The 23,521-nt window shown below is 37.6% G+C and overlaps 1 protein-coding gene across 1 annotated transcript in view; it reads right to left on the reverse strand.

Annotated features, from left to right (window-relative positions):
- Positions 1-3,318: 3,318 nt before the first annotated feature.
- Positions 3,319-23,521, reverse strand: part of LOC121431235 (trissin receptor-like) — a 50,329-nt gene continuing 30,126 nt past the window's right edge. The window contains exon 3 of the mRNA XM_041628747.1: positions 3,319-7,162. Coding sequence (XP_041484681.1) covers positions 5,217-7,145 — 1,929 coding nt within the window. The 5' untranslated portion in view covers positions 7,146-7,162 and the 3' untranslated portion in view covers positions 3,319-5,216. The remainder of the gene's footprint in view (positions 7,163-23,521) is intronic.

Here is a 23,521-nt window from a genome sequence, read left to right on the forward strand (position 1 = left end):
AAAGGGGACAGAGTGGGCAAGTACATTACGTATAGACCTATTAACGTTATAAAGGTGTCAAAACGATGTTTAAAATGCTGAAAAAATGATACATATCCAATACTTGTAGGGTTTCACACTGGTAAGAGATGCATTTTCATAATCTGAAAAATGATTAATTGCTTCCCTTGTTTAGCGGGGTACTGTTCGAAACCCCATGGTCGTGCCTGGTATCCACTCATCAATGAAAGTGGTCCCCCCGGAATTTGAATCTAATCCACATTTCTGCGGAAAGTATAAAACATAATGCCCATTACATCGTGTGCTAGAGGCATATCGTTTGTGTAGAAGGGTTAAACAAAGAAACAAAAGAAACCCGCGAGGTCAACACGTCAAACGTATTGCATGCTGTGTACATACGTGTATCAACGCATGCGAAATGAAATGTTCGGCTGGAGAGGTTGATCTAACCTCATGAAATCAATTGCCAGTGATCCACCAATAATCCACATTAAATGCAATATCGATTCGATGGACTGTAATGATCTATATCTAAGCCTTCATTCAGTAAGTTTTTCCTCTCTAAATATGGAGTCGATTTTTTTGAAAAACCACTTTCTTATCCATTCATAATTTATTTTAGGTCCTGCATTTCGAATATCTCCAGCCATCAGTCGTAATATACATACACATACGGTGCGGGTTCGCGGGAAAGGATTTTGCACACGAAAGGCAGATCTGTAGGGCCTGTAATCCCCCGGTAACACAAAGCTTAGCATTGATTGTAGAACAGTTTTCTACGTTTAATTCTATTGACTATAATGTACGATATCAATCTTAAAAATCAAGTGTATGATTAAGCGTTAACATTTGTGTTAGGGGACCCTAAATTAGCGTCGGTGATGATTGCGAAATGTCCCAATTATTAATGGCGTTAACGGTTAAGATCACCGTTTTCCAAAGAATGGACTTTGAACATTTTTTGTTCAGGTGGAATTTTCCAAGAGTTGAAGATTCTCTGATAGCTTCATGTAAAAGTATCGTTCAGCGGTTTTCAGGTTACTCAGGTCCTTATTGGAAATATGTAGTGTTGTTTTAAGATCTTTGTTTTGCAATTGTACCGATAGTGCTGATGTGCTCAGGTTGACTTCTAATACCCATTATTTGCAACAGTATTCGGTTAAATCAATGTGGGTCAAGGAGCAGTCCACCCCACAATAATTCATCTATTTATTTATTTCTATTTCTTTATTTATTTATTCATTCATTTACTTACTTATTCACTTTATTGTTTTATTGTTTTATAATGACCAACATTAAATATCACGTCTCATTGCAGTTGGGTTGGGTAGGGTCGGTCTTTCAATATATCTTATTTTTCTTAGCCGAATTTGTTTCCACATTGCTACAATAAATGAATATAAGAAATATGATATCCTGACCAAAATACTAATATTAACATTCACTTCAGTCTTTCATTACTGCAGAGAACCACTGATAGCTTATCATATTTAGCGCCTTAAGCACATAATCAATGTGGATTTGGCGCTTTAAAAATACTCTGTATCACTATTATTTATTATTATTATACCATCGAACTTGGTGTCCAATGCCCCCACCCGTCGATGTCAAATTGTTTGAATCAAGTCGGAAGTCGGGCCGGGTCGGTCTCGATTAAATGTCTGAAAAAAAAAATAGTTTTACATATATAAAGCGATAAAGAGGTTATCAAAATATCAAGTCGATATGGGTGGATATGTCGCGTCCAGGAGTCTGTCATAAAATTAGTCAGTAGTGGAAAAAAGGTCTGGATAAGCCTTAGTATAGAAAGTTGGAAAGTAAATCGTCTTACAAAAATATTCTTCATCAACGAAAAATATGAATTCACAGGGTGAAAAATTGACATTACAGGCCTATTTATTTTATGCAGTTCACACAGAATAAAGCTTTATAGACATAACTAAAATGCGCCTCATAGTTATATCAATTGCAAGTTTCAACGTCATGTATATGGATAGTCTAAGTCGAGGTAATTGGTCTTTGAATGCAGTCGTTGAAGCTATACCGTTAAGATAGATAAATCTACACACTAAACATCGCATGTTCCTGGGGGCCGTTTCATAAAGCTGTTCGTAAGATAAGAGCAACTTTAAGAACGAATAGTGAATCTTTCTCACGCGCTAAACCATAGCCAATGAATATACCATTTACCACAAGAAAGGATCACCAGTAGTTCTTAAAGTCGCTCTTAACTTACGAACAACTTTATGAAACACCCACCAGGGGAGCGTTTCATGAAAGGACTTGTCAGACGTTTTATCCGACAAGTCCTGTTTTATCCGACAGTTACTATAGTAACAGTGCTTCTCAACCAATCAGAATCCAGGAAAGTTGTCAGATCTGACAACTTGTCGGACGAAAATATTGATGAAACGCCCCCAGGTTATCATGAAAGCAGTTCGTGATCAGGGAGGGGGGTGTTTCACAGAGATTTAAGTATGACTTAAGTCGCACTTAAATGCCGACGCGTACATGATATGCAACGCGCGATCTTATTGATAGATACGCAGTAAAGCGCGTCCTCGTGGCACGATCTGGCCAATGCGGTCAAGCCTTTCATACCGTACGCAACTCGGCATTTAAGTGCGACTCTAAGTCATACTTAAATCTTTGTGAAACACCCCAGGAGTATTAAATAGTGCAGTGAACATGTACAAGTACGTTTATATTCGTCTGATCACATTGACTACTTATGTAAAAGGCATTCTCCCTTTAAACGTGTTAATATTATTCTCAATATGCGCATCGTGTTACAGAGCACTGGTGACATATTTCAACATCCTTGGGTTCATCTTTAAACATATTCGAATTTTCTAGCAACACTCCAATGCACAATGGAATCGGATAAATTGAATAAAATCAAAAAAGATTGATATTGTATAGAGTTATCTTAAAATAACTGGAAAGATTCAAGTATTTTCAAAGTCATGTAACTCGCCAATTACTGCAAAAATATAGGGTTTATAATTTCCTTTTATCGTCTTTGAGAATTTGAGAATTGTATCCTTACTGCTATTTCGCCAACTAATTGAAAGGTTACCTAGAATTGAGTTTGATAAATGAAATACCTCATGATGGTACACATCCATTGCAAGAAAAATCTCCGGTGTTGATTTAACACCAGCCCGGAATCTACATATGTCCACACCAGAGAAGTATTGAAACAATTCCAGTATGGAATCAATCCGATGCTGTTTTAATACTAACTGGTGTTGTATAAACACATATCTGGTGTTAGACCACAACGAAACTGGTGTTAACACTTCTCTGGTATGGACATATAGATTCCGGGTTGGTGTTAAATCAACACCGGAGTTTTTGCAGTGTACATGCATGGCGAGACCTGCACATGGAAGGACCTTATTGATAGTAGTCATGTAAGATAAGACGACTATAGAAATGTCACAGTCACATCAACGACACCAACTCTAGGCCGATCAAAGGATTTACGTCATTTCGAATGTCAAACCATCGATCGGTTTTACTTTAGTTCAGTTGGTGTGTTTGTAGCATCAGTGGAACAACGCATTTCAAGCTATATCTCTCGTTATCACCCCGGTCATCAAATCCTGACATGCCCACATTCATTGTATACACTTTCTCCGCTCCCTGGGAGCATTCCATTGAGAATGTTAAAACTTTATTACAAGGCATATGTCTACCTGCCTCCCCATCCAACAGTGCGTAGCTCAAAGTGGTTTTTTGATGGGCCTGAAAAGGACATCCTATATAAGCTCTACAATATAAATATAAATTTATCATTAATAATCCTTTACTGAATGAAGAAGATATTAAGTGAGAGTTTCAAGGAATAGAGGAGAAAGCAATGTTTGAAGTCCGGGGTTCAATGAAGCATGAGATGTGCACATCGTGAGCAATCTCGATGAATCTTCCTTCCAAACAGTTTGCAAAACATCGTGTTATAAAAACTCTGATACCTTGCCTTCAGTATAATTTCAACTTCAATTTTTGGAGTGTGGAGAAAAACTACTCTTTCATATCAGATAATTTTGTATTTTCAATATTTCGAAGACCAAAATATTATATTTGCTATTCACAGACAACCTTCCCTGGCGACGCGTTGTTGGATTTGGGGAGGCAAGGCACATATAGGATATCGCCTTCCACTGGGTAATGATACATTGGTGCAGAGTGGCAAGGCTTGGTTTAACCCCTTGCCAAAGGCATGTTCACGCGACCCTCTGATTTCAATGCGAGAGTCGCAACCGCTAAATCACCTATTCCATTTTCATGCATATATTCATCTTTGAAATTATGTTACACATTATCAAATCTATGTCAAAATAGCTTTTAAAATGTCTCTCAATACATCTTCTTAACAATAAAATTGGAGATCAAACGTTCAAGTCTGTTCATTAGTCATGTTAGTGGGTATCAAAAGTTCTCCGAATACGCCCGGAAATCTCCCTACCGCATGACATTTAAAATTTCTAAACGTTTTATCATCAGGGTTGTTTATTATATCAAAGCATGACCTAAAACGATTGGAATATGATACACACATGTCGTTCTTTCCTGACTTTGCATCACTTTTGACTAGAATAGAATCATACATTTTGCAATCCAAATTTGCCCTCACACTGTTTGTGTTCTGTAGAATTTTTTTAGGCATACGGTAATCCCTTTACATTTTGCACCTCCCTTTACGTCACCTAAAGTCATGTGTGTATTCCAAGCCCTGTCATATTTCTTTAACAGATATTGAAGTAATCATGTTTTTTTTTTCGTCAGTCTTAGTGTCTTAGGAAGACATACACAACATGTTACAAGGCCCTATATGACGCGTGTCAGATCAACTGAACTTTCAACCTCCAAATGTGTACAAAATATATATTTAAAGAAATAATATTCACCATTTATCAAGGCAATTTTGAAACAACTCTAAATTCATCAATTATATCATTACAGAGTTCATGATTAATTAGCAAGCGCTCGTTGGCTGGAAGGCCAAGTTTGGCTCACTGTTTTTATACATCCATTTTGTTTATTATGACTTGTGCATCATACATCGTTAGTCTAAGATCTAAAGCTGTTGAATGCTTTATTTTTTAAAATGGTACCGAATCAGTAGAATCACCCCAAACAGCTTAGATCCTTCCTTTTCTCGAGGCATGCTGTAGAATGTTCACTGTAGGACATTCGCTTGGCATCGTCCATTAAGCAACCCAGTCATTGTCCGTTCCTTCGGAGGTCAATGATCTCAACCTCGTTTGCGTGCGCATCCAGCGCGCACGTCTCGATGAGCCACGAAAGTCCAGTGTTTCTCGCATGCGCATGCGAAAGTTGTCGGATAAAAGCGCGTAGAGGAATGGGTTCAACGCACTATTGAAGAAGTAGGCGAGGTAGGTGAACGGTACGAAGAGGATCCCGAATTTTGAGAAGTACGGGAAAGTCCCTACAACAGTCCACAGTGAAAGAAGTTCCATTGGGAAGAGGCAGACACCAAAGGCCACTACCAACACCACCAACATCCGGATGACTTTCTTACGCGTAGCGATCGTTGATTTGGAAATCTTTTTAGGTCGATTAGGTGTCCTCGAGTTCGTGCTGTGATTATCCGCTGGAACCATTTCTACTAAGACCGTAGGTCGCCTGGTAAATTCAGCCAGTCTCGTATGGGCTTTCTTTGCGCATCGCTTTAGAGCGTTAGGAAAAGTATTTGGCCGTTGAGGAGATTCAGAAGTATTTGGTTGCTCGACGGGGTCTGTTTTTGTTGTTGTAGCTGGTGTTTCAGTCAGATGTTCATCATCTTCAATTGTCGAAAGGAACTCGTATCCATTTTTAACGGGTATTTTCCCGGAGCTTCTTTGTCTGATGGGTCGAGGTTTGGAATAGATATGTTTATTTTCTTTCGAATGTTCTTCAATGGGCTTATTAATATATTTTACAGGGACGGCGCTACCGTTTTTCATTACTTCATTGATAAATGTCGCATGGACAGAAACATCAAGCTCAATTTCTTCTTCTTGGTCCTCCGAATTCAGGGCTTTGCAAAACTGCTGATGATAATGATCAATTGCTCCCGTCGATTGAGACTTAGTACGTGCAAGTTCAGCATGGGGTCCACGAGCCTTTTCACCTCCACCAAGTAGGAACATGTTCTCGCAAGACTTTGAACCCTTGAACGCATCGGGGTTACGACGAGGGGACGACGGAGGGTAGTCGACAAAGAAAGGTCCTATCTTTAGCGAACCGGCATCTTCCGCTTGCTCGGTGTGGTCTTGGACTGCTTTGGCCTCGCTTTTTCCATTACACTGTTCATTCGCAATCTTCTTGCTTTCACTGGAATGAGCATGGGAATGGTGATGATGGTGGTGCCGATGTGGGTGTGTTTTTATACTCCCGCCAGTGTGCATGCGTACCTCCATCTCCACCGCAGCCGGAGGAGTCGATGTCTTCTCACCGTGCCTCGAGGTACGGTAGTAAACTGCTCGTCCACGTAACCATAAACTGACGATGATCCTCGCGTAGAAAAACATCATTACAAACAGTGGCAACAAGTAGCAAAAATTAAAGTTAAATATGTTGTGGACGCGGACTTGGTAGCTGGATATGTTGAGGCTCACCCCACACTGCTTGGTTCCATTGGAATCGGTTGATTCATCGAAGAACTGGAACGAGGGAATGCTCAATAGAAAACTAAGAAGCCAGAGAAAGCAAAGGATGCAGGACAGTCTTCCTATCGTCAGAACCCGACGGATCCTCAAAGGGTAAATAATGGCAACAAAACGTTCCCCCGATATCGCCATCATGATGAAGATAGATGCATTGGTCGTCACACCTAACATGTATTTATGCAGTTTACACATCACTGCGCCCAGAGACCACGTCGGCGACACAAACCACATCATCTGGGGGATGATGCAGAAGATGGCTACCATCAGGTCAGCAACGGCCAGATTCGCCAGGAAGAAGTTCGTGACGGTTCGCATGCTTCGATTGCGGATTATGACGCAAATGACGAGACAGTTGCCGCATATTGTCAGAGGGAAGAGGGGAATGAACGTTCCAAGAATAATTTTCCGAATCGGACCAGACACATAAGGGTCTTCGTAAGGCTCGGTGTGGTTGTCAAATTCATCCATCTTCTTTACGGCGGAACCTGTAGGGAAAAGGAAAAACCGGTTAATGTATTTTTCACTCTTTGTTAGACATGATCCTGAGTAATATTATGACTACTCTTATTCCTCTCCATTGATTATACACTGCAAAAACTCTTCCTGTGCACATCTATACATGATCTCAACAGAAACAACGGCATTTTGGATTTAAGCTAGTACCAAATAGGTGTTTAAAAAGAATCGACCATGTTCGTTTTAAAATAACAACAGTTTTGATTCTTATCTTGTGTTGTTCTAATTATCACCTGGCATAACTAGCATTGTCTGGGCGTGGTAGTGTATTCCTGAAAGAGTCCTGAATGAACTCAAATACTTTGCTTAATAAAATCAGGGATCGTTTTTCAGTCACTCCAGGCTCAATCTTATCGTTTTATCCAACCAAAATATCGATAAGTATCCCGTTGAGCTAAAGAGATATTATTGCTGTGAATTGCCACAGAGTTTTCATGATTTTACTGAACTTCATGCGTATATCTACTTCTATTCATTAGGGCATCGTCACGATTGTTGTAAATAAATGAATTATTCATCCCATATTTTACTGTGCTCTGGGAAGGAGGTATTAGTGCACTCGAGAGTGTAATAAATCGGCAATTTAGACGCTTCCGAATTAAAGTGATAACTACATTTGCAGTAAAAACAGATACGAATTGAACTAAAGACAAAATAAGTTGTTTTGTTCAATATTCTCTTACCTTCGAAGGACAGGGATTGAGATACGGGGGACATGTGTGCACCCCTTCGCACACGAAAATAGGAGATAAAACAACAAAAAAGGTCATTGAGAGAAAAAGAAGAAAGTGAAAAAACTATCAAAAAGAGGGGCGTACGTTTTATGATGTCTTAATACCTCTACCATTCACTTCGGAATAAATGACGTCACCATTAGGTCGACTTGCCCTCTCTCTACCAAAATAATCTGGCGTCACCATGGTCTGTCAGTATTCCCTTTAAAGGGTAAGTTCACCCTGACAAAAAGTTTATTGTAAAAATAGCAGACAACATAATTCAAAATATTGCCGAAGGTTTGAGAAAAATTCATCAAATAATTAAAAAGTTATTAGAATTTCAATTATTTGATTTGTGACGTACATGTACATGTATATGCGAGCACCATTCCTACATAGCGAATGGTAAAAAAATCAATGAATGTCGTTTTCTTAGAAAATTGAAAATGGTTTTCACAGTACCTTTTGTATATCAATAGACAAATCACTTCACACCCGATCATGAATAGAAAACAAAATTAAGTCATCAGGAACCTTACAAAATTTGAAATTCATGCATTTTATATTACATAACACATGGGGCAGCTGCTCGTTTATGACGTCACAAATCCAAAACTTTTAACTCTAATAACTTTCTTACTCTTTAACTGATTTTCCTCAAACCTTCACCAATATTTTTCTACTATTTTATCTGCTATTTTTACAACAAAATTTTCTTAAGGGTGAACTTCCCCTTTAAAGCAACATTGCAAAAACTATCAAATTGTCCCTTTCACTCAGTTGGAGCAATGAAATTCAAATTAAATGCGATCCGTCGATAATATATCAAAAATCCACCGGGTATGGGTGGAGGAGTGAACTTTTCAATTGAATGTATTAAATATTAATTGAAATGGAGATCTGTTTTAGAGATAAATGATTTATTTGAAAAAGAAATGTGAGCTCTCGTCAAGTGGGAATGAAACGAAATCTCACTACCCTAAAGATATTTGTGTTTTTTAACCAGCTCTGTTTTATCAGTATAAAAACCACCCTTCATTTTCTATTTTTTGGTGATTGTTTCGCTTGAACTAAATTTTCTCATTTACGTTTGATATTAGTCAACGAAAAAAATCTTCATTATGATTTTCGTGGAAAATGAATTATCACAATATTTTGGATAATATAAAAATGCAAAGTAGCACAAACGGAAGGCAAAGTGAATAACAACAAGGGTATATAAGCTTCGCCAACGTCATCCATTCCTCTTTCTTTTTTTTCTCTCCCTTTCTCCTCTTCTATCCCTCTGAATCCGTGCTTTTCTATCTCATCTCTCTCTCTTTCCCCCTTTCTCTCTCTCTGATTCCATACCCCTCTCTACTTCACCCCTTTCTCTCTATCTATCCCCCTCTAGAAATTATATATTTATTTCAGTCTGGCTGTTTCTTGGCCGTTTTTACATAACGTCCTTATCGGTTATTTAAAGATAAGAATTCCAATGCAGCTTTGAGAAGGAAATCGTTATAGCTTTATTAATGTCGTTTAGCTAAAAGGTGTTTTATGTAACCGAAGTGAATATCATTGCTGTTAACGTCAGGCAAAACTGACAATGATGTTCAGAGAGCAATTGTACAGGTACACAAAGATTGCCAAGGTTGGAAAATGCAGCGCCATCTACGTTTCTTTTAGACACATGCGTGCAGATAGAGGAGCACAACAAGACGTATCGAGTGGGCAGACTCAACATAAAAGGAATATACGTGGATACATAGCTCATATCAAGGCAATAGAACGTAACAAGTTCTGAATGATGATACTTTATAATTTATCAATATAAAATATGGCTCACATTGAACAAGTCAAAGTAAATTTCCCAAGTCGTTGGTGAGTTGCTGATGAATAGAGCTTTAATAGAGTCCCAAAGTGATGACGTCACAGGAAACCTAGCATTTCAACATTTTTTATACCATATTTTGGTAAAAGCATGATAAAGAAAACCCAACTACCAAAATTTGATGGGAATCGGTCCATTGGGACCTATGAATACAGAATTAGCCTAATTGAAATGGGCTTGTTTCTAAATGTTAGGAACCAGGTCAGTAATACACTGACTTCATGAGGTCATATCTTGGGGCCCTATGAACCGATTCCCACCAAATTTTGGAATTAGGGTTTCCATCATGCTCTACCAAGATATGGTATTAAAAAATGCTGATATGCAAACAGTGCAAATTGATGACGTCACACTTTGGTGCTCTATAAAACAATCCTTCAAAGCCAGTCCGTAGAAACATCTGAGCATGCGCAGATGAAAGGTCATTTGAATCAAAAGCTAAAATAAACCCACTCAAATGAAACTCTCAGTTGACTGCCTAACACAGAAATACCAATATGGGACAAACTGGTATGCTAAAAAGTACATGCGTAAATGGACCTAAAACTATTCATGAGATACCCTTTTTTTACTTTTTAGTACGTGACCATTAATGCCCCCAAATCCATGATTAAAAAAAAAAAACGTACACGATTTGTGTGGATATGAGAGGTCATTTTGAACTCGGCTACTGCAAACTTAATTTTGTTTGTATATGTGTGGTGGGGGTGTTTGTTTGTGAATACGTGGATGTTTTTCAAGTTCTATAATGAAATAAACACATGGCTGTATACAATGTGTGTGTGTGTTTGTCAAAATGTTCCCTTTCACAGAGCAACTATTCGAAATTGACAGAATCCCCCACAGAGCAGCACGTCACGTGACAGTGTATTTGTTCCAAAAGGGATGTCTTACCTCCAAATCCCAGAGGAGAAAATCATCATCTCAATTACTTACATTTCAATAATCCAATTGTTCAAGTGGGAAGTGGAATCAATACAGCTGCCCGAGGAATTATGGGTAATACATTTACAGCAGTTGTAGGAATGACTTCCCCTTCCAGGAAAATATGGTGTAGAAAATGCAATTACTTACTACCCAGAGCTGACGAAGGCACAAAGGCGATACGTCCAACAGGTATCCCGTCAAATTATTCAAGGTTTTTATTAAATGAATAATACAGCTAATCATATTTTGAGTCGCCTTCAAGAACAAACTCGATACAGAGTCTACATCAGTGCTGGAAATCCATCAGTGTTTGATCTTGGAATAAGATCACATTATAATAAGAACGAAACAGTTTTTCAAAGTTGAAGTAGAAGGTTGTAAAGTATATTTGCAATCATTTTGTGTGTCTTCTGTAAACTTTGATCACCCGTTGACGATCATTCTATATAATTTACGATGCCCCCTTTGGACTCATTTAGACCAATTTGGCAGAGTGAAAAATATTTTGTTTTCTCCCATGTAATTTCGTAATGTCTATTTGGAAATTCGTGCATTAATGCCTACACCTGTACAAATGACGCATAGATGAGGGGGGGGGGGCTTGGCCAAAAAGAATTTCAAGACCAAATAAGAAAAAGCAGAAAAGAAAGGAAAAGGAAGGGAAAGACTGAAATGTTATGTCATGTTTTATATATGTATATTAGGTTAAAAACAAACCATAAATTGGATTTATCTAATCAAGAATGGCAAGAAATGTTCTCGTTCGCTTCGCTTTGTTCGCATCTTTTAAAAAATTTGCTTCATCCGCATTATCTTGCCCCTCAATTTTTGTTGCCTATTACGCCACTGCTGCACACGTAATGCACTTTCTAATTCTAACTCTGAAAACAAATGAAAATGATACGTTGTGCTAATTGATTTTATTTTATTTACCTGTTAATGATTTTCATACAACGTAGTTCGATGCAATATGGCGATGTGCATTAGTCTGAAAGATCAAGAAAGTTTTGCGCATAAAACATGGCCCAGTAAAGAGCATTTCATGTTTTTTTTTTGCCTCGGGGGGGGGGGCAGTCAAATATATATTGCTGTACACACGCGTGACCAAAGAATTTCCAAAAAAAAAACTCAACGAGTTTTTCTCTGTGTGCAAAATATAACCCCCTAAACAAGTTTTTCGCGGGCTTTATTTACACATTTTGACCCCTAAACAAGTTGTCGCCAAATATGACCTCGGGGAAAAACTTGGGGGAAAAAGGCATACCATAAAAACGTTTGGCTAGTCTTAAAAAAGGCTTTGGGGAAAAAACATACCCTAAATTCGTTTGACTCCGCGATTGACCAGTATTTCAAAACCACCCTTTTACTTGAAAATCGGCGTTTTTGATACCCTTAACGAGCCCACGCGCGGACCGCGTCCAAAACTGAAAAAGCCCCCTTTAAACGCGATTTTTTGGTCACGCGTGTGTACAACAATATATTTGACCGCCCCGGGATGTTTTTTTTGTGATGTGATATTTCAAATCCCTCATCTTTTTCATGTTTTATTATGAGAGGTGTGAAAATAATCATGATGTTTGCAATAACTTTAAAGCGTATTGTTTCAAAGGATTTTTGTGGCAGATTAAAAAAATACGAGTTTCTAAAAGTATTTAATGTTGTTTCAGTAGACCTTTATACATATGGATCTCGTTATTTGGTTGTATTTTTGCGGGTGCACTTTTGACCTCCTAGTTTTTTTAAGCTTCGTAACACATTATTTGTGCCTGCCTTTTAGCACTTTGACGTCATTGTATGAGATTTGCATAAGAGTGCTCTGAGGCAAACTCTCACCCATAAATTGCATATACATCCATTCCACACGGCTAGAGGGATAATAACGCAGATCTCTTCATCTTCCAATACTGGAACTCGGGTTTCATGGCCAACTTTCTTCGCAGCTTCCGTGGCGTTGCCCATCGCAATCACATTGTTACTCTTGATTTGTCAATGCACTCAAACTTGATAATTCCTGCGTATGTGTGGTTTGGTCGTCATCGGTCGTGTGGCAAAGTTTACTAGACCCTTTTATTCTGTTTCGATTGATGAGTTTAGAATGCTTCAGTAATGAAGACTGGCAGTCTTAGGATATGTAAACAACAAGTTGATTTATCAGGTGTTGCATTGTGAGTGACTTTTGGATCCAATGGAAATGCAATTTTGGTTTTATAAAAAGCTATTGGCGCATTTCCCTTCATTTGACATGTTGGAAAAGAATTTCTGGTGCACCACGCTATCTGGTTTTGCCTGGTCACACACGTTTGAAATACGCATGCTTTTATTATGGTTCACATCTTTCGGACATGCAGCTATTGAAGAGTTTTCCTATTAAATCAATGGTTATTCACCATCTTCTTCATCATCAACATCACTATCATCATCATCAACATCACTATCATCATCATCATCATCAACATCACTATCATCATCATCTTCGTTGTCATCATCATCGTCATCATCATCTTCGTTGTCATCATCATCGTCATCATCATCATCAACAACAACATCATCATCAACAACATCTTCATTATCAATATTATTTTTGTCATTATTGTTATTATTGTCACATTATTATTATTATTAGTAGTAGTAGTAGAAGTTGTAGTAGTAGTAGTAGTAGTAGTAGTAGTAGTAGTAGTAGAAGTAGTAGTAATCATGGTAATAGTAGTAGTAGTAGTAATAATAGTACTATTTTCATTATTATTTTCATCATCATCATCATTAACTATGTTTCAACTAACCGCATAAATCGCTTTGTTTACGTTCAAAGAATGTTTCCTATCTATGACCCACCCCCCCCCCCCCTACCCTCGCCTTCTGTCAATATAACCCGGAGTAGTCCGATTACTCATCAATTCATTGGATTCCGAGGATATTGGCTGTCAGAACCTGGACGTTGGATATTTGTATTCATCATGAAATGACCAGATATCTGCCAAGAGTACCATCGAATCTTATCAATCAAGCTACCAATAATATAAGCAGACTGTACTATTGAATAGAAGGGATACAGTCGTTGTCATAATATATGCTAGTCTGTAACAGACTTTGTGATGCCGTTTATCAGTATAATCAGTGGAAGAGCAGTGGTGTAGTGGTTCTGACTCTCGCCTTGTAAACAGAGGGTCGTGTGTTCGAATCCCACCGCGGCCTAGCGTTCTTTGGCACTCTCTACCCAGGTGCTAAATGGGTACCCGGTAGGATGCGAAAGATATTGTATGTTTGATTTTTCCAGCGCCATAATATGGCTGCAAGGAATGCTCCCCAAGGGAGTGGAAATTGTGCACTTTTCGTGCTTGATTGAAATGAAATTAATCCAACGACCGGGATAATAATATGCTTTAACACGTTTGGGCCATTCTGTGAAAAGCGCTTTATAAAAATTGGCTATTATTGTTATCATTATTCATGTACAATGACTCTCTAATCTATTTTTCCTTTTAATCAGATTCTGTGCTAGTTTTGTCCTAATCTCCGAAGTGTTTCATTGTCCATGTGAAATATATTTTCATGAAGATGGGAAAAGTTAAGAGTTTAAATTTATCAGAATATCGACCATCTCTGGGAATCACTCATCATCATGATCATTGACTCTACACAAGCAGGCCTTTTTTAATTTTTCACACTCCGATCATGCTTATACTCATCTTTGTAAAGAGGGAACGTTTGCTAACCGTGTAAAAAACCGTGTCCATGTCCATAGTACTAGGATTACACCATATAGATGAATATATAGGTTTTGTGGCCCAAGTGAGAGTTTAGCATTAAGAGGCTAATCGTGGTAACTACTGTATAGGCATGCTAGGTGATCGAGTCGCCGACAGACGTGGCGCCCTCTCTCCGAGTCCTTCGATTTATCTCCGACGCAATTATAGACATGTCTTATATTTCAAAGGGGCACTCCAGGCTGAAAATACTATAATTTGAAGACATAAAGAAAAATCAAACGAACATAACAATGAAAAATGGATCAAAATCGGTATGGCATCAGTTCTAGGAATGTCTTCATGAATTGTTAATGAGCAAAGGACATGATGTTATATCCCCGTTTGTTCTTTTGTATTTTATTATATAAAATAAAGTCCATCAAAAATTTTCACACCAAGAACTATACAAAGTTGATTGACAACTGATTTAATACATTATATATTAATAACTGCAACTTATTTACTCATAAGAGACATATCATTCACACGTGTATGAAAGAATGAAACAATAATGATTTCATGGAATACCAAAAGAACAATGAGAGTGGAGAAGTTACATCCCACCTAATGGATATTCATGACGACAACCATATACATGTAACTGTTTAAACAAAACATTGCGTAACTTAAAAGTTCAAGAACTACGTTATTTGTTATCATATTTTTGATGAAATTTTTAGCACTTTCCTTTGTGAAGTTCACTCTACTTATTTCGAGATAAACATGATAAATACCATCAGCCCTAAGCACCACTTTAAGCCAATTAACATCGTTGGAGTCACGAGACCTTTTTAAAAGGCTTCTTGGATATCTGGCCAATATTTCAAATTATGAATGCTTCATTAATTATCTTATCGCTGACAGAAAGAGATCGTACCGTTCCATCATGAGGAACCCCCTTGATTTCGTGCAGGTATCTTATAGGATTATCATAATGATCATCTGATACTAGAACTATGCTGGATGAAACCAATCTAACCCCCCCCCCCCCTCTTTTCTCTCTCTCTCTATCTATCTCCTCCCTTTCACACGGTAAGAAGATCGTAATTTGAATGACGATTCTCGTGAAAAATAAAGCTTAAGACGAATTTTAGCACGTGTGAAACCAATCTAGAATCATTAACGCTAATCACAATCACGAATTCAATTTCTACTCCTGAGGAGAATTCCAGTTAAATATTACTCAAATTTATGGTAGGAATTTTCCGTGTGAAAGGTCCGATGATTCTTAAGGCGAATGGCAATCATCATTACAATGATGATTCAAGATTCTCTCTACCTCGCAAGCAGCCTAACTAGCTAATCTCCATCGTTTTCGCACTCTCTTCCACATAAATGCATATTTTACGTTATCAAATCATCAGTATCATCCGTTACTCAATACGATTTAGTCGCATTTGATAATATTGGTTCTAACAAGATCAAACTTAATGTAGATATTTTGGGGAAAATATATTAAATCCATAGTTTCTTGTGTCACACTGTCATTGCCCTTACATAATGCCCGAGCGCCGCTATCATGTTGAGACGATGACATATTTCATTGAGCGAGTAATGCTTGCAAAATAAAGTGAAAATCTTATTTCGTCCGGATTCCTTTTATCAAAATATTTGTATAAATTTGCAAGAATGTTTACTGATTTACCTCGAGGGAAGAGGGTGCTCCTGTCAAATGTCAAGTCAAGAAAACTGATTCCTACAAAACTTTATTGCGAGTCCATTTTCCTGAAACAAATGCAATAAATCATTTGCACAATATATTTATAAGACACTGTTGCCTAGGATCAGGTGGGTGTTTTGTAAAGCTGTCCGTAAGATAAGAGCGACTTTAAGCACGACTGGTGATCCTTTCTTGTGGTGAATGGTGTATTCATTGGCGATGGTTATGTGCGTAAGAGAGGTTCACCAGTCGCTCTTAATTTACGAACAGCTTTATGAAACGCCCCTTGTCTTAATTCGTCAATGCTAGTCATGATATAAAATCAACCATCTTAGAAAAACAAATTGAGCCTAACTTATCATGAACCGTTTAAAACCTAATTTTTTTATGTTTCAAAATACAGTCGCAAGTGTGTAAGTGTCACATATTTTGGCGAAATCACAAGCATTCTATCCTCAGTTAGATATACCTTTAAGCCTGTACGTACTACTGTAAAAAAAATATATGCTTCTAGCATTCTATACATCTACGTTCATCATAGATTTGGTCTGTAAGACAGAGAGAAACCTCCATATTGCATGACAGAGGTGACTGCATCCAAGTGTCTCCGAAAGTCTTTTGAGTTATCAAAGTTTGAAATCCACCAAGTCACCAGGAACCATGGCGACTGTCACAAGTAAATAACCGATTTATCATGCACGCTATTTCTGCCCTAAGGTATTCAGCGGATCAATAACCTATGCCCGAGCATCTTGCGTGCATTTTACGCCAAATTTGGATTTCCATTTGAAGGAGTTTTCCTTACATTCAAGATAAAAGCCTTCAGGTATACAAGAGGTTTTTCGGACCGGATGACATTGACTAATATACATGAAGTAGTGCTGTCATTTTGTCGTCATGTCTGCAGAAGTCATTCCTCCCGTGCTACATTACCACACGGACTAAGCCACCTTAGCTGTGATTATAACCCATTGCTTAGAGGTTTCTGAAAGGTGTGATCTTTCAAGTCTATCATGCAGTTTAGCGAGTACTGATGCATACCGTCACGGAGACTGCCTGCGGGTACAACACCTTCACTGCATTCGCACTGTTTAAAAAAAAAAAATTGTATCCGAACTGAATTTTGCGAACATATGTGAGAGTACTTAATTGCACATGGTTGAATGTAATTAGGCCAATGAATATTGCACATAATCTTAATTCATTTGAATGGCGATCATTCGGCAAATTACTGTGAGCATGCATGACATATGGAAATATATAGAAAACTGTCTAAAAGTCAAACAAATGAACATTTAAGCTAAGAATATTAGTTTGATCTTTGCTCTCATGAGTTTAGTAGTCTTGCCAAAGTTATAGGACAGTTTAGTACACCCCGGTCGCTAAAATTTAACAAATTTTTATTGGATGTGGTGGATACTTCATCAATAAATATATAATGAATTATCACGTGAATGTATTTTTAAAAAAATTCACGTGAATCTATGAGATTATACGGTGAATAGATTTGTCTTTATTTCTAAACATTTTCACCATTTCTATTATTTTTCAAAGAATTTAAAACCAACCGAATATAAGGCCAAGCCTGTGAAATAATTATATACAACTACAAGAAACGCAATATTTCTTTTATTGAGAGATGTTTGATACCAGATACATGAATTATAATCAAATTTCACTTATCGCAGGAGAAAATGGTTTCTTTCCGTACCAATTTCGAATTCTATGCACACCTGTTTTGATAAATCAGATTTCACTAGTCGGTAATTGGGAAATTGAAACCGCTGTATTGATTTTATTTCGAATTTACATATTGAGACGAGGAAAAGAAAATGAGAGAGGACTCAATGCCAACAGAGACCGAGGTATCATCGTTTGAATAAGACATAAGGTACCTTGCCTTGCCTTGCCAAGATACGATTTCAATTGATTTCTAAAGCTTCCAGAGTATGTCAGTTTTGGCGAACAACATTGTCCGAAGCTAATGCCTGACCCTGATAAATCTTCTGAAACCGTTGGTTAAACGAGCAAATATTTGTCAATAATTATGTACTTTATGTCAATAGATCAACTTGCTCGTTGGCGTAATGAGTAAAAAAAAATGTGGGGGCCATATGGCCGATCGGGAATTTTCTATAAAAAATAAATAAAAAATCGTAACTTTGTAATAGCATTTGACATAATAAAAATAGTATAGGTAAACCCTTTTTTCCTTCCTGTTTATTCCTATTCCCGTTGTTTCTCTTGGTCGTGATTGTTTTTTTTAAGGGGGGGGGGGTATGGCCCCCCCTCCCCTCAAATGTTTACCAATAATTTCGTGAATGTAATGCATTATTTATGTTCATTAGGCATTACTCTGCAGGTGCAGTAAGAAAGCTGCGTCTGTAGTGAGGTGATGGTCACTGGTAATTTAAAAGGATGAACATGGATTTTAAACCGATAGAATTAATTAAGAAGCAGGGAAGTGGGAGCCCCTACTACCATGCTTACCCCTTTCTTGGAAGAATCTTTTAAGACTCGCTTTGCATTATGTTGTTTGTTTATGCATTTTGTTTTCCCCCACAAAGGACAATGCCACCAGACGGTAAATAAACTTGACTGTAACGATACCTCTCCTTACCCGTGAAGACAAAATAACATTTGATACACATGGGTAAGCAGATTACAGGTTTCCACGCAGAACCTTTTCAGTGACGTCTGATAGGCAGTATATTCTTGAGAGAGTAACGGGAAGTTCTTGTACATTCCTCGTCTTCGGGCGCTCCGATACCTCCATCCGTCAATAGATCTAATGTTATCGTCTGAGGTGTCATGCACGTAAAACATTCCCTATATAGACTTGTATGTTAAAATGGCACTTTTGAAAAATTCATAAAAAATAAATGTGAAATTAGAGGGTGGAATGTTTCCTACCATTGGATAGGATATATATCTGACATTCCATATCTGACCAGGAAAGGGTACCGTAGCCAGCTCATTTTAAAAATAAATCGCCATTTATAAAGATAACTATGAATGGATCATTCATGGATTCATTAACTGAAACAGTAAAATAACCCTAATTCTTCAGCCAGTCAAAAAATAGTTCCAAGTGACTTATTTATCTTTCCAATTTGGGCGAAGGAAGTTCAGTAGTTACCATTCCAAGAATCAGTGATAGATTTCCAATCATAATCATGCACTTTTGTCAATCAGCTATATCAATTTTTTAAAATATGAATGGGTTGGGTCGAATGAATATCTTATGCCTCCCTGTTGTAATTAGGCTCATGCAACCCTGATTCCGCTCCATCAATAACTCTCCTTTCCCCCACTCTCTTCCTCATCACTTGCGTAATATCTTCCACACATCACCCCTTCATTTTGCGCGCCCACGCACACACGCAAACTCGGACAAATAAGGCACATGGTGAATGCCCGAGTAAGAAAATCACTCTTACAAAATACCCCACCACTATACATAGAGAATGAGACGAGTGGGAAACTCACCTTACTAACAATGCACTTGTAATGATGACGCTGTAATTTACACCTCATGTTCTGTACTAAGCCACATTTTGGCTAGAATACCCATTGCATACACTATAATTCAATAAATATTGATCTGAGTACTTAAAAAAAAAATAGCCGCTACAGTGATGAGAAGGCACGGAGTGGAATGCCATAATCACGATTAGATATGAACGTAGAGATTGAATGAATTCAACCATGTAACCTGAATTGTCATATCACATTGGAAAATTGCAAAAAGTACAAGTATTCGTGAAAATACCTTTATGAGCATGTTTAGTGACATCAGAGCAAATTAGGCAAATTTTGAATATTAAAATTCAAATATAATTAATTGCAATCATGAAAAAGGAGCTCTAGGAAAGCAAAGATTCATTTTCAAACGTGTAACGCGATTCTTAGATTGTTGATGGTGATGATAAAACTTGGATTATGATGAAATAAATAATCATTATAATAATTTTATAGGAATACAAGTCAATTGGTTATCGTTTCATATTCGAAAACTAACTTTAAAAAAAATCCTCAACATTTTGATGGAATTAATTGTCTTAGCCGCTTCCCAAGAGCAAAATAATGTATATCGCCAAATGCATTAATCTATAATATGTTATCCTTAAACTTCAGTTTAAGGACTTTCAAGAGAAATATCACTTCAGGGTTAAATGCAAACAAACGAAATAAATTACATACCCGGCATGGTTTTAATATTTCTTATGATTATTCATCAGTGCCAGAGAAGCTGGTCTTCAAACCCAAACCGATCCATTGAGTATTATAAAGCATTTACCTGCAGATACAAAGCGCGGTTACAATTCACCCTACGAGATATTTACCGATTAAAACTCATTGTTTTATCTACACTTTTATGATACGAATTGTTTTACATTCTGGCAAATTCTATCAATAAAAAAATGTTAAACGCAAACTGTAAAGCAGTATATGAAGAAAAATGCCAACGGAAATTGTATTAGGTTAGCGCAAGTCGGATTTAATGGGACGCTTCCGTGTGTCTTGTATTTGTTTATACGTCTAACGTGCATTTGACTTTCAAAGGGAATTGTGGTTAAGCGAAATTGATCAATTTACATTTTTTATATATTAATCTCTGAAAGCATGTGTAAGGTAATCCGGAGGCGAAAGTCACAAAGGAAATTGAGCTCTTTATCTGATTCATCACAAGGGGATTGCACACTCGGGTAGGACTTCACTTAACCCTTCCTAACCTGGGCTATTTGCGAGCTTTTAAAAAGTCCCGGGGCTTTTCAGAACCCCCCCTCCCCACTAAGATCTCAGTCGCGGATCGCGCAACCGTGACAAAATCGTCAACGAAGGTAGAGGATGACATAATGAACATCTCACGGGTAAATTGCACAAAATTTCGATATATTTTTTATTTGAACTAATTTGATAATTTATTCATGAAATCACACGTTTGCTCTAAATTAACTGAATAAAGCTTCTAAAAAGTTAAATTATGACGATTTTTTTTTGCCATTTCTTACAACTGTAGGGAAAAAAATCGGTACCAAAATCAAAATCAAATTGTCAATAAAAGTGAGAATAATCACTTATTTATCAATTTAAGATGAAACAGATGTATTAAGTTTTTCAGCAATTTCGGTTTGACGTTCACTTATATAATGTTGCGTAATGTGGGTAACTGCGTGCCTGGACGTCACAAATTTGGTCTAAAAAGTGGCACGAGACATGGAAGTAACTTCAACGAGCGGAGCGGTAAAAAAAATCGTGCAGCGGATATATCGCTAAAATGTTGAGGGGCTGAAAAGCCCCTCCCACCACCAAGTAAGTTGGGGTTAACCCTATCTAGGCCGGGGTATTTTGGGAGTTCATATGGCCGGGGGGGGGCCTCCCAGGCCCCCCCTTAAGATCTCGGCCGTCGACCGCGCGATCGCGCCGAAAATTGGCACGTGGGTTGCCTGGGACATAATCTACAAGATTGTATAGTAATTTTTTTCATGCGACTTGCTATTAAGTGATTATGCTAATTTATGCGTAATTAGTATGCGAAATCATTCTTTTTCCTCTAACTCCCTAAATAAAGCTCCAAATGTACTAATTTTTGGTATAGAAACTCTTTGTGGTGTTCTTAGCAAGTGTACATGAAAAAAATTGCGATATCAAATCATTTTCTTATGTATTATATTGTTTTTTGCAATTTCTTATGTATTTCTTTGTTTTTTGACCTTTTGTTTTTCATTGTTTTTTCAATGAAATTTGTTGGGGACTCTTCTATGATCATAAAAAGCATAAAATAAATACATTTAGACCAGCAAAACTAAAAATAATCATGCATTTATGAATTTTGGTTGAAAACACAATTTGCATTGACTTAGTACACAAAATCACGTTTTTGAGCAATTTTTGGTCTGACATGCACTTACATTATGTTGCGTTATTTCGGAATCACGTACCCGGGTGACGCAAAATTAGTCTCATAAGTTGCGCAAGACTTGAAAGTAAAAATTCAGCGAGCGGCGCGGTCAAAAAATTTTGCGCGGCGAAAATATCGCGCGATTCGTTGAGGGGGGGGGCCTCCGAGGCCCCCCCCCCGGCCTAGATAGGGTTAACATTGGCAAGGTCATTGACGGTAATCGGGCACCTACATTGTACATTGCTTACCTACGTTTATAAATACATCATGTAGGCAAGTAAAATGGTGTCTGTAGTATACAAGGAATGATTATAATACAGTGATAGAATTTTCATAATCTCTTCTCATAACAAGAATATTAATATGAAACATTTTTCTAAAAGCGCATTACCCGCCTTTAGCACGGCTAGCCAGATCAGGTGCTCGAGCATTCACGGAATTCATTCCTACGAGGTATCCATTTGCTACACCTGGGTGGAAAGTGGCAAATGCAGAAAGAAAACGCGAGTGCCTAGGTGGGATATATGTTGCTATGATTCCGTATGGATATAAATTTTCACCGAAGGAATTTCTTTAAGGTTTACATGGTTTAGGCAATGATCAAAACGAAATAAACATTTGAATTAGGTGAATTTGTCATGTATCTCAAAGTTCCCATGCTCGTACTGATGCCTGCAGCTACAATAAACATTTTACAACCGTTTTCCGATATCGGCGCTTGTTGATCAATGGTGTTTGGATAATGCTATACAACTCTTGAGAGAATGGACATGAACTGAATAAAAATTGAACTGATAATGGTGAGTTATTTTTATATTGAATTGAAGCATGTGATATGACCCAATCAATTCATGTTAAATAAACCTGAAGGGTAATTTGATTAATACCTTGTGTTTATTGTAACTTCTTTTCTTAAGGGATAACTGTTAAGGAATATTATCTTGAACATGTTTAAAATATGTTTAAGTTGTAGCCACACTTCCCAATCTCTCTCTCTCTCTCTCTTATCTTTCACCCAACGGCCCTGCTTCAATGTCCCATATTTTCTCCCGGTTTTCGTTTACTAATAAAGTTACTTTTCGTTCATTCTATTCTTTTGGACCTTACAGGCATTCTCAAAACTGATTTGCAGTTTATTTGATTATTATCACGAATCTTGACCCCACCATGCAACGAACCTAAACGGAGAAGAGTGCTGAAGGCATTGTGAATATTCATTAGCTTTTCATTCACGATAAATGAACTGCTTCGAAAGGTCTAGCATAGTTTCAGGCGCCGGAATCAGTCGGAAATTATTGTAACCAAATATCAGCAACTGAATTCGATTTGGTCAAACGATTTCTTTCTGTATTTCTCTACCTTTCGATCTTTCATGTTCCTCTGTTGTCGGAACACTGATTGTACAATCAATATCCCCCAGGTCATTCTTATCAAGTCTTTTGAGAGTCACACACAGACACATACACACGTACCTTCGCATGGCGTAACAGCCTAGGGTGGC

The sequence above is a fragment of the Lytechinus variegatus genome, chromosome 17 (genome assembly GCF_018143015.1).
Source record: "Lytechinus variegatus isolate NC3 chromosome 17, Lvar_3.0, whole genome shotgun sequence".
Lineage (NCBI taxonomy): Eukaryota > Metazoa > Echinodermata > Echinoidea > Temnopleuroida > Toxopneustidae > Lytechinus > Lytechinus variegatus.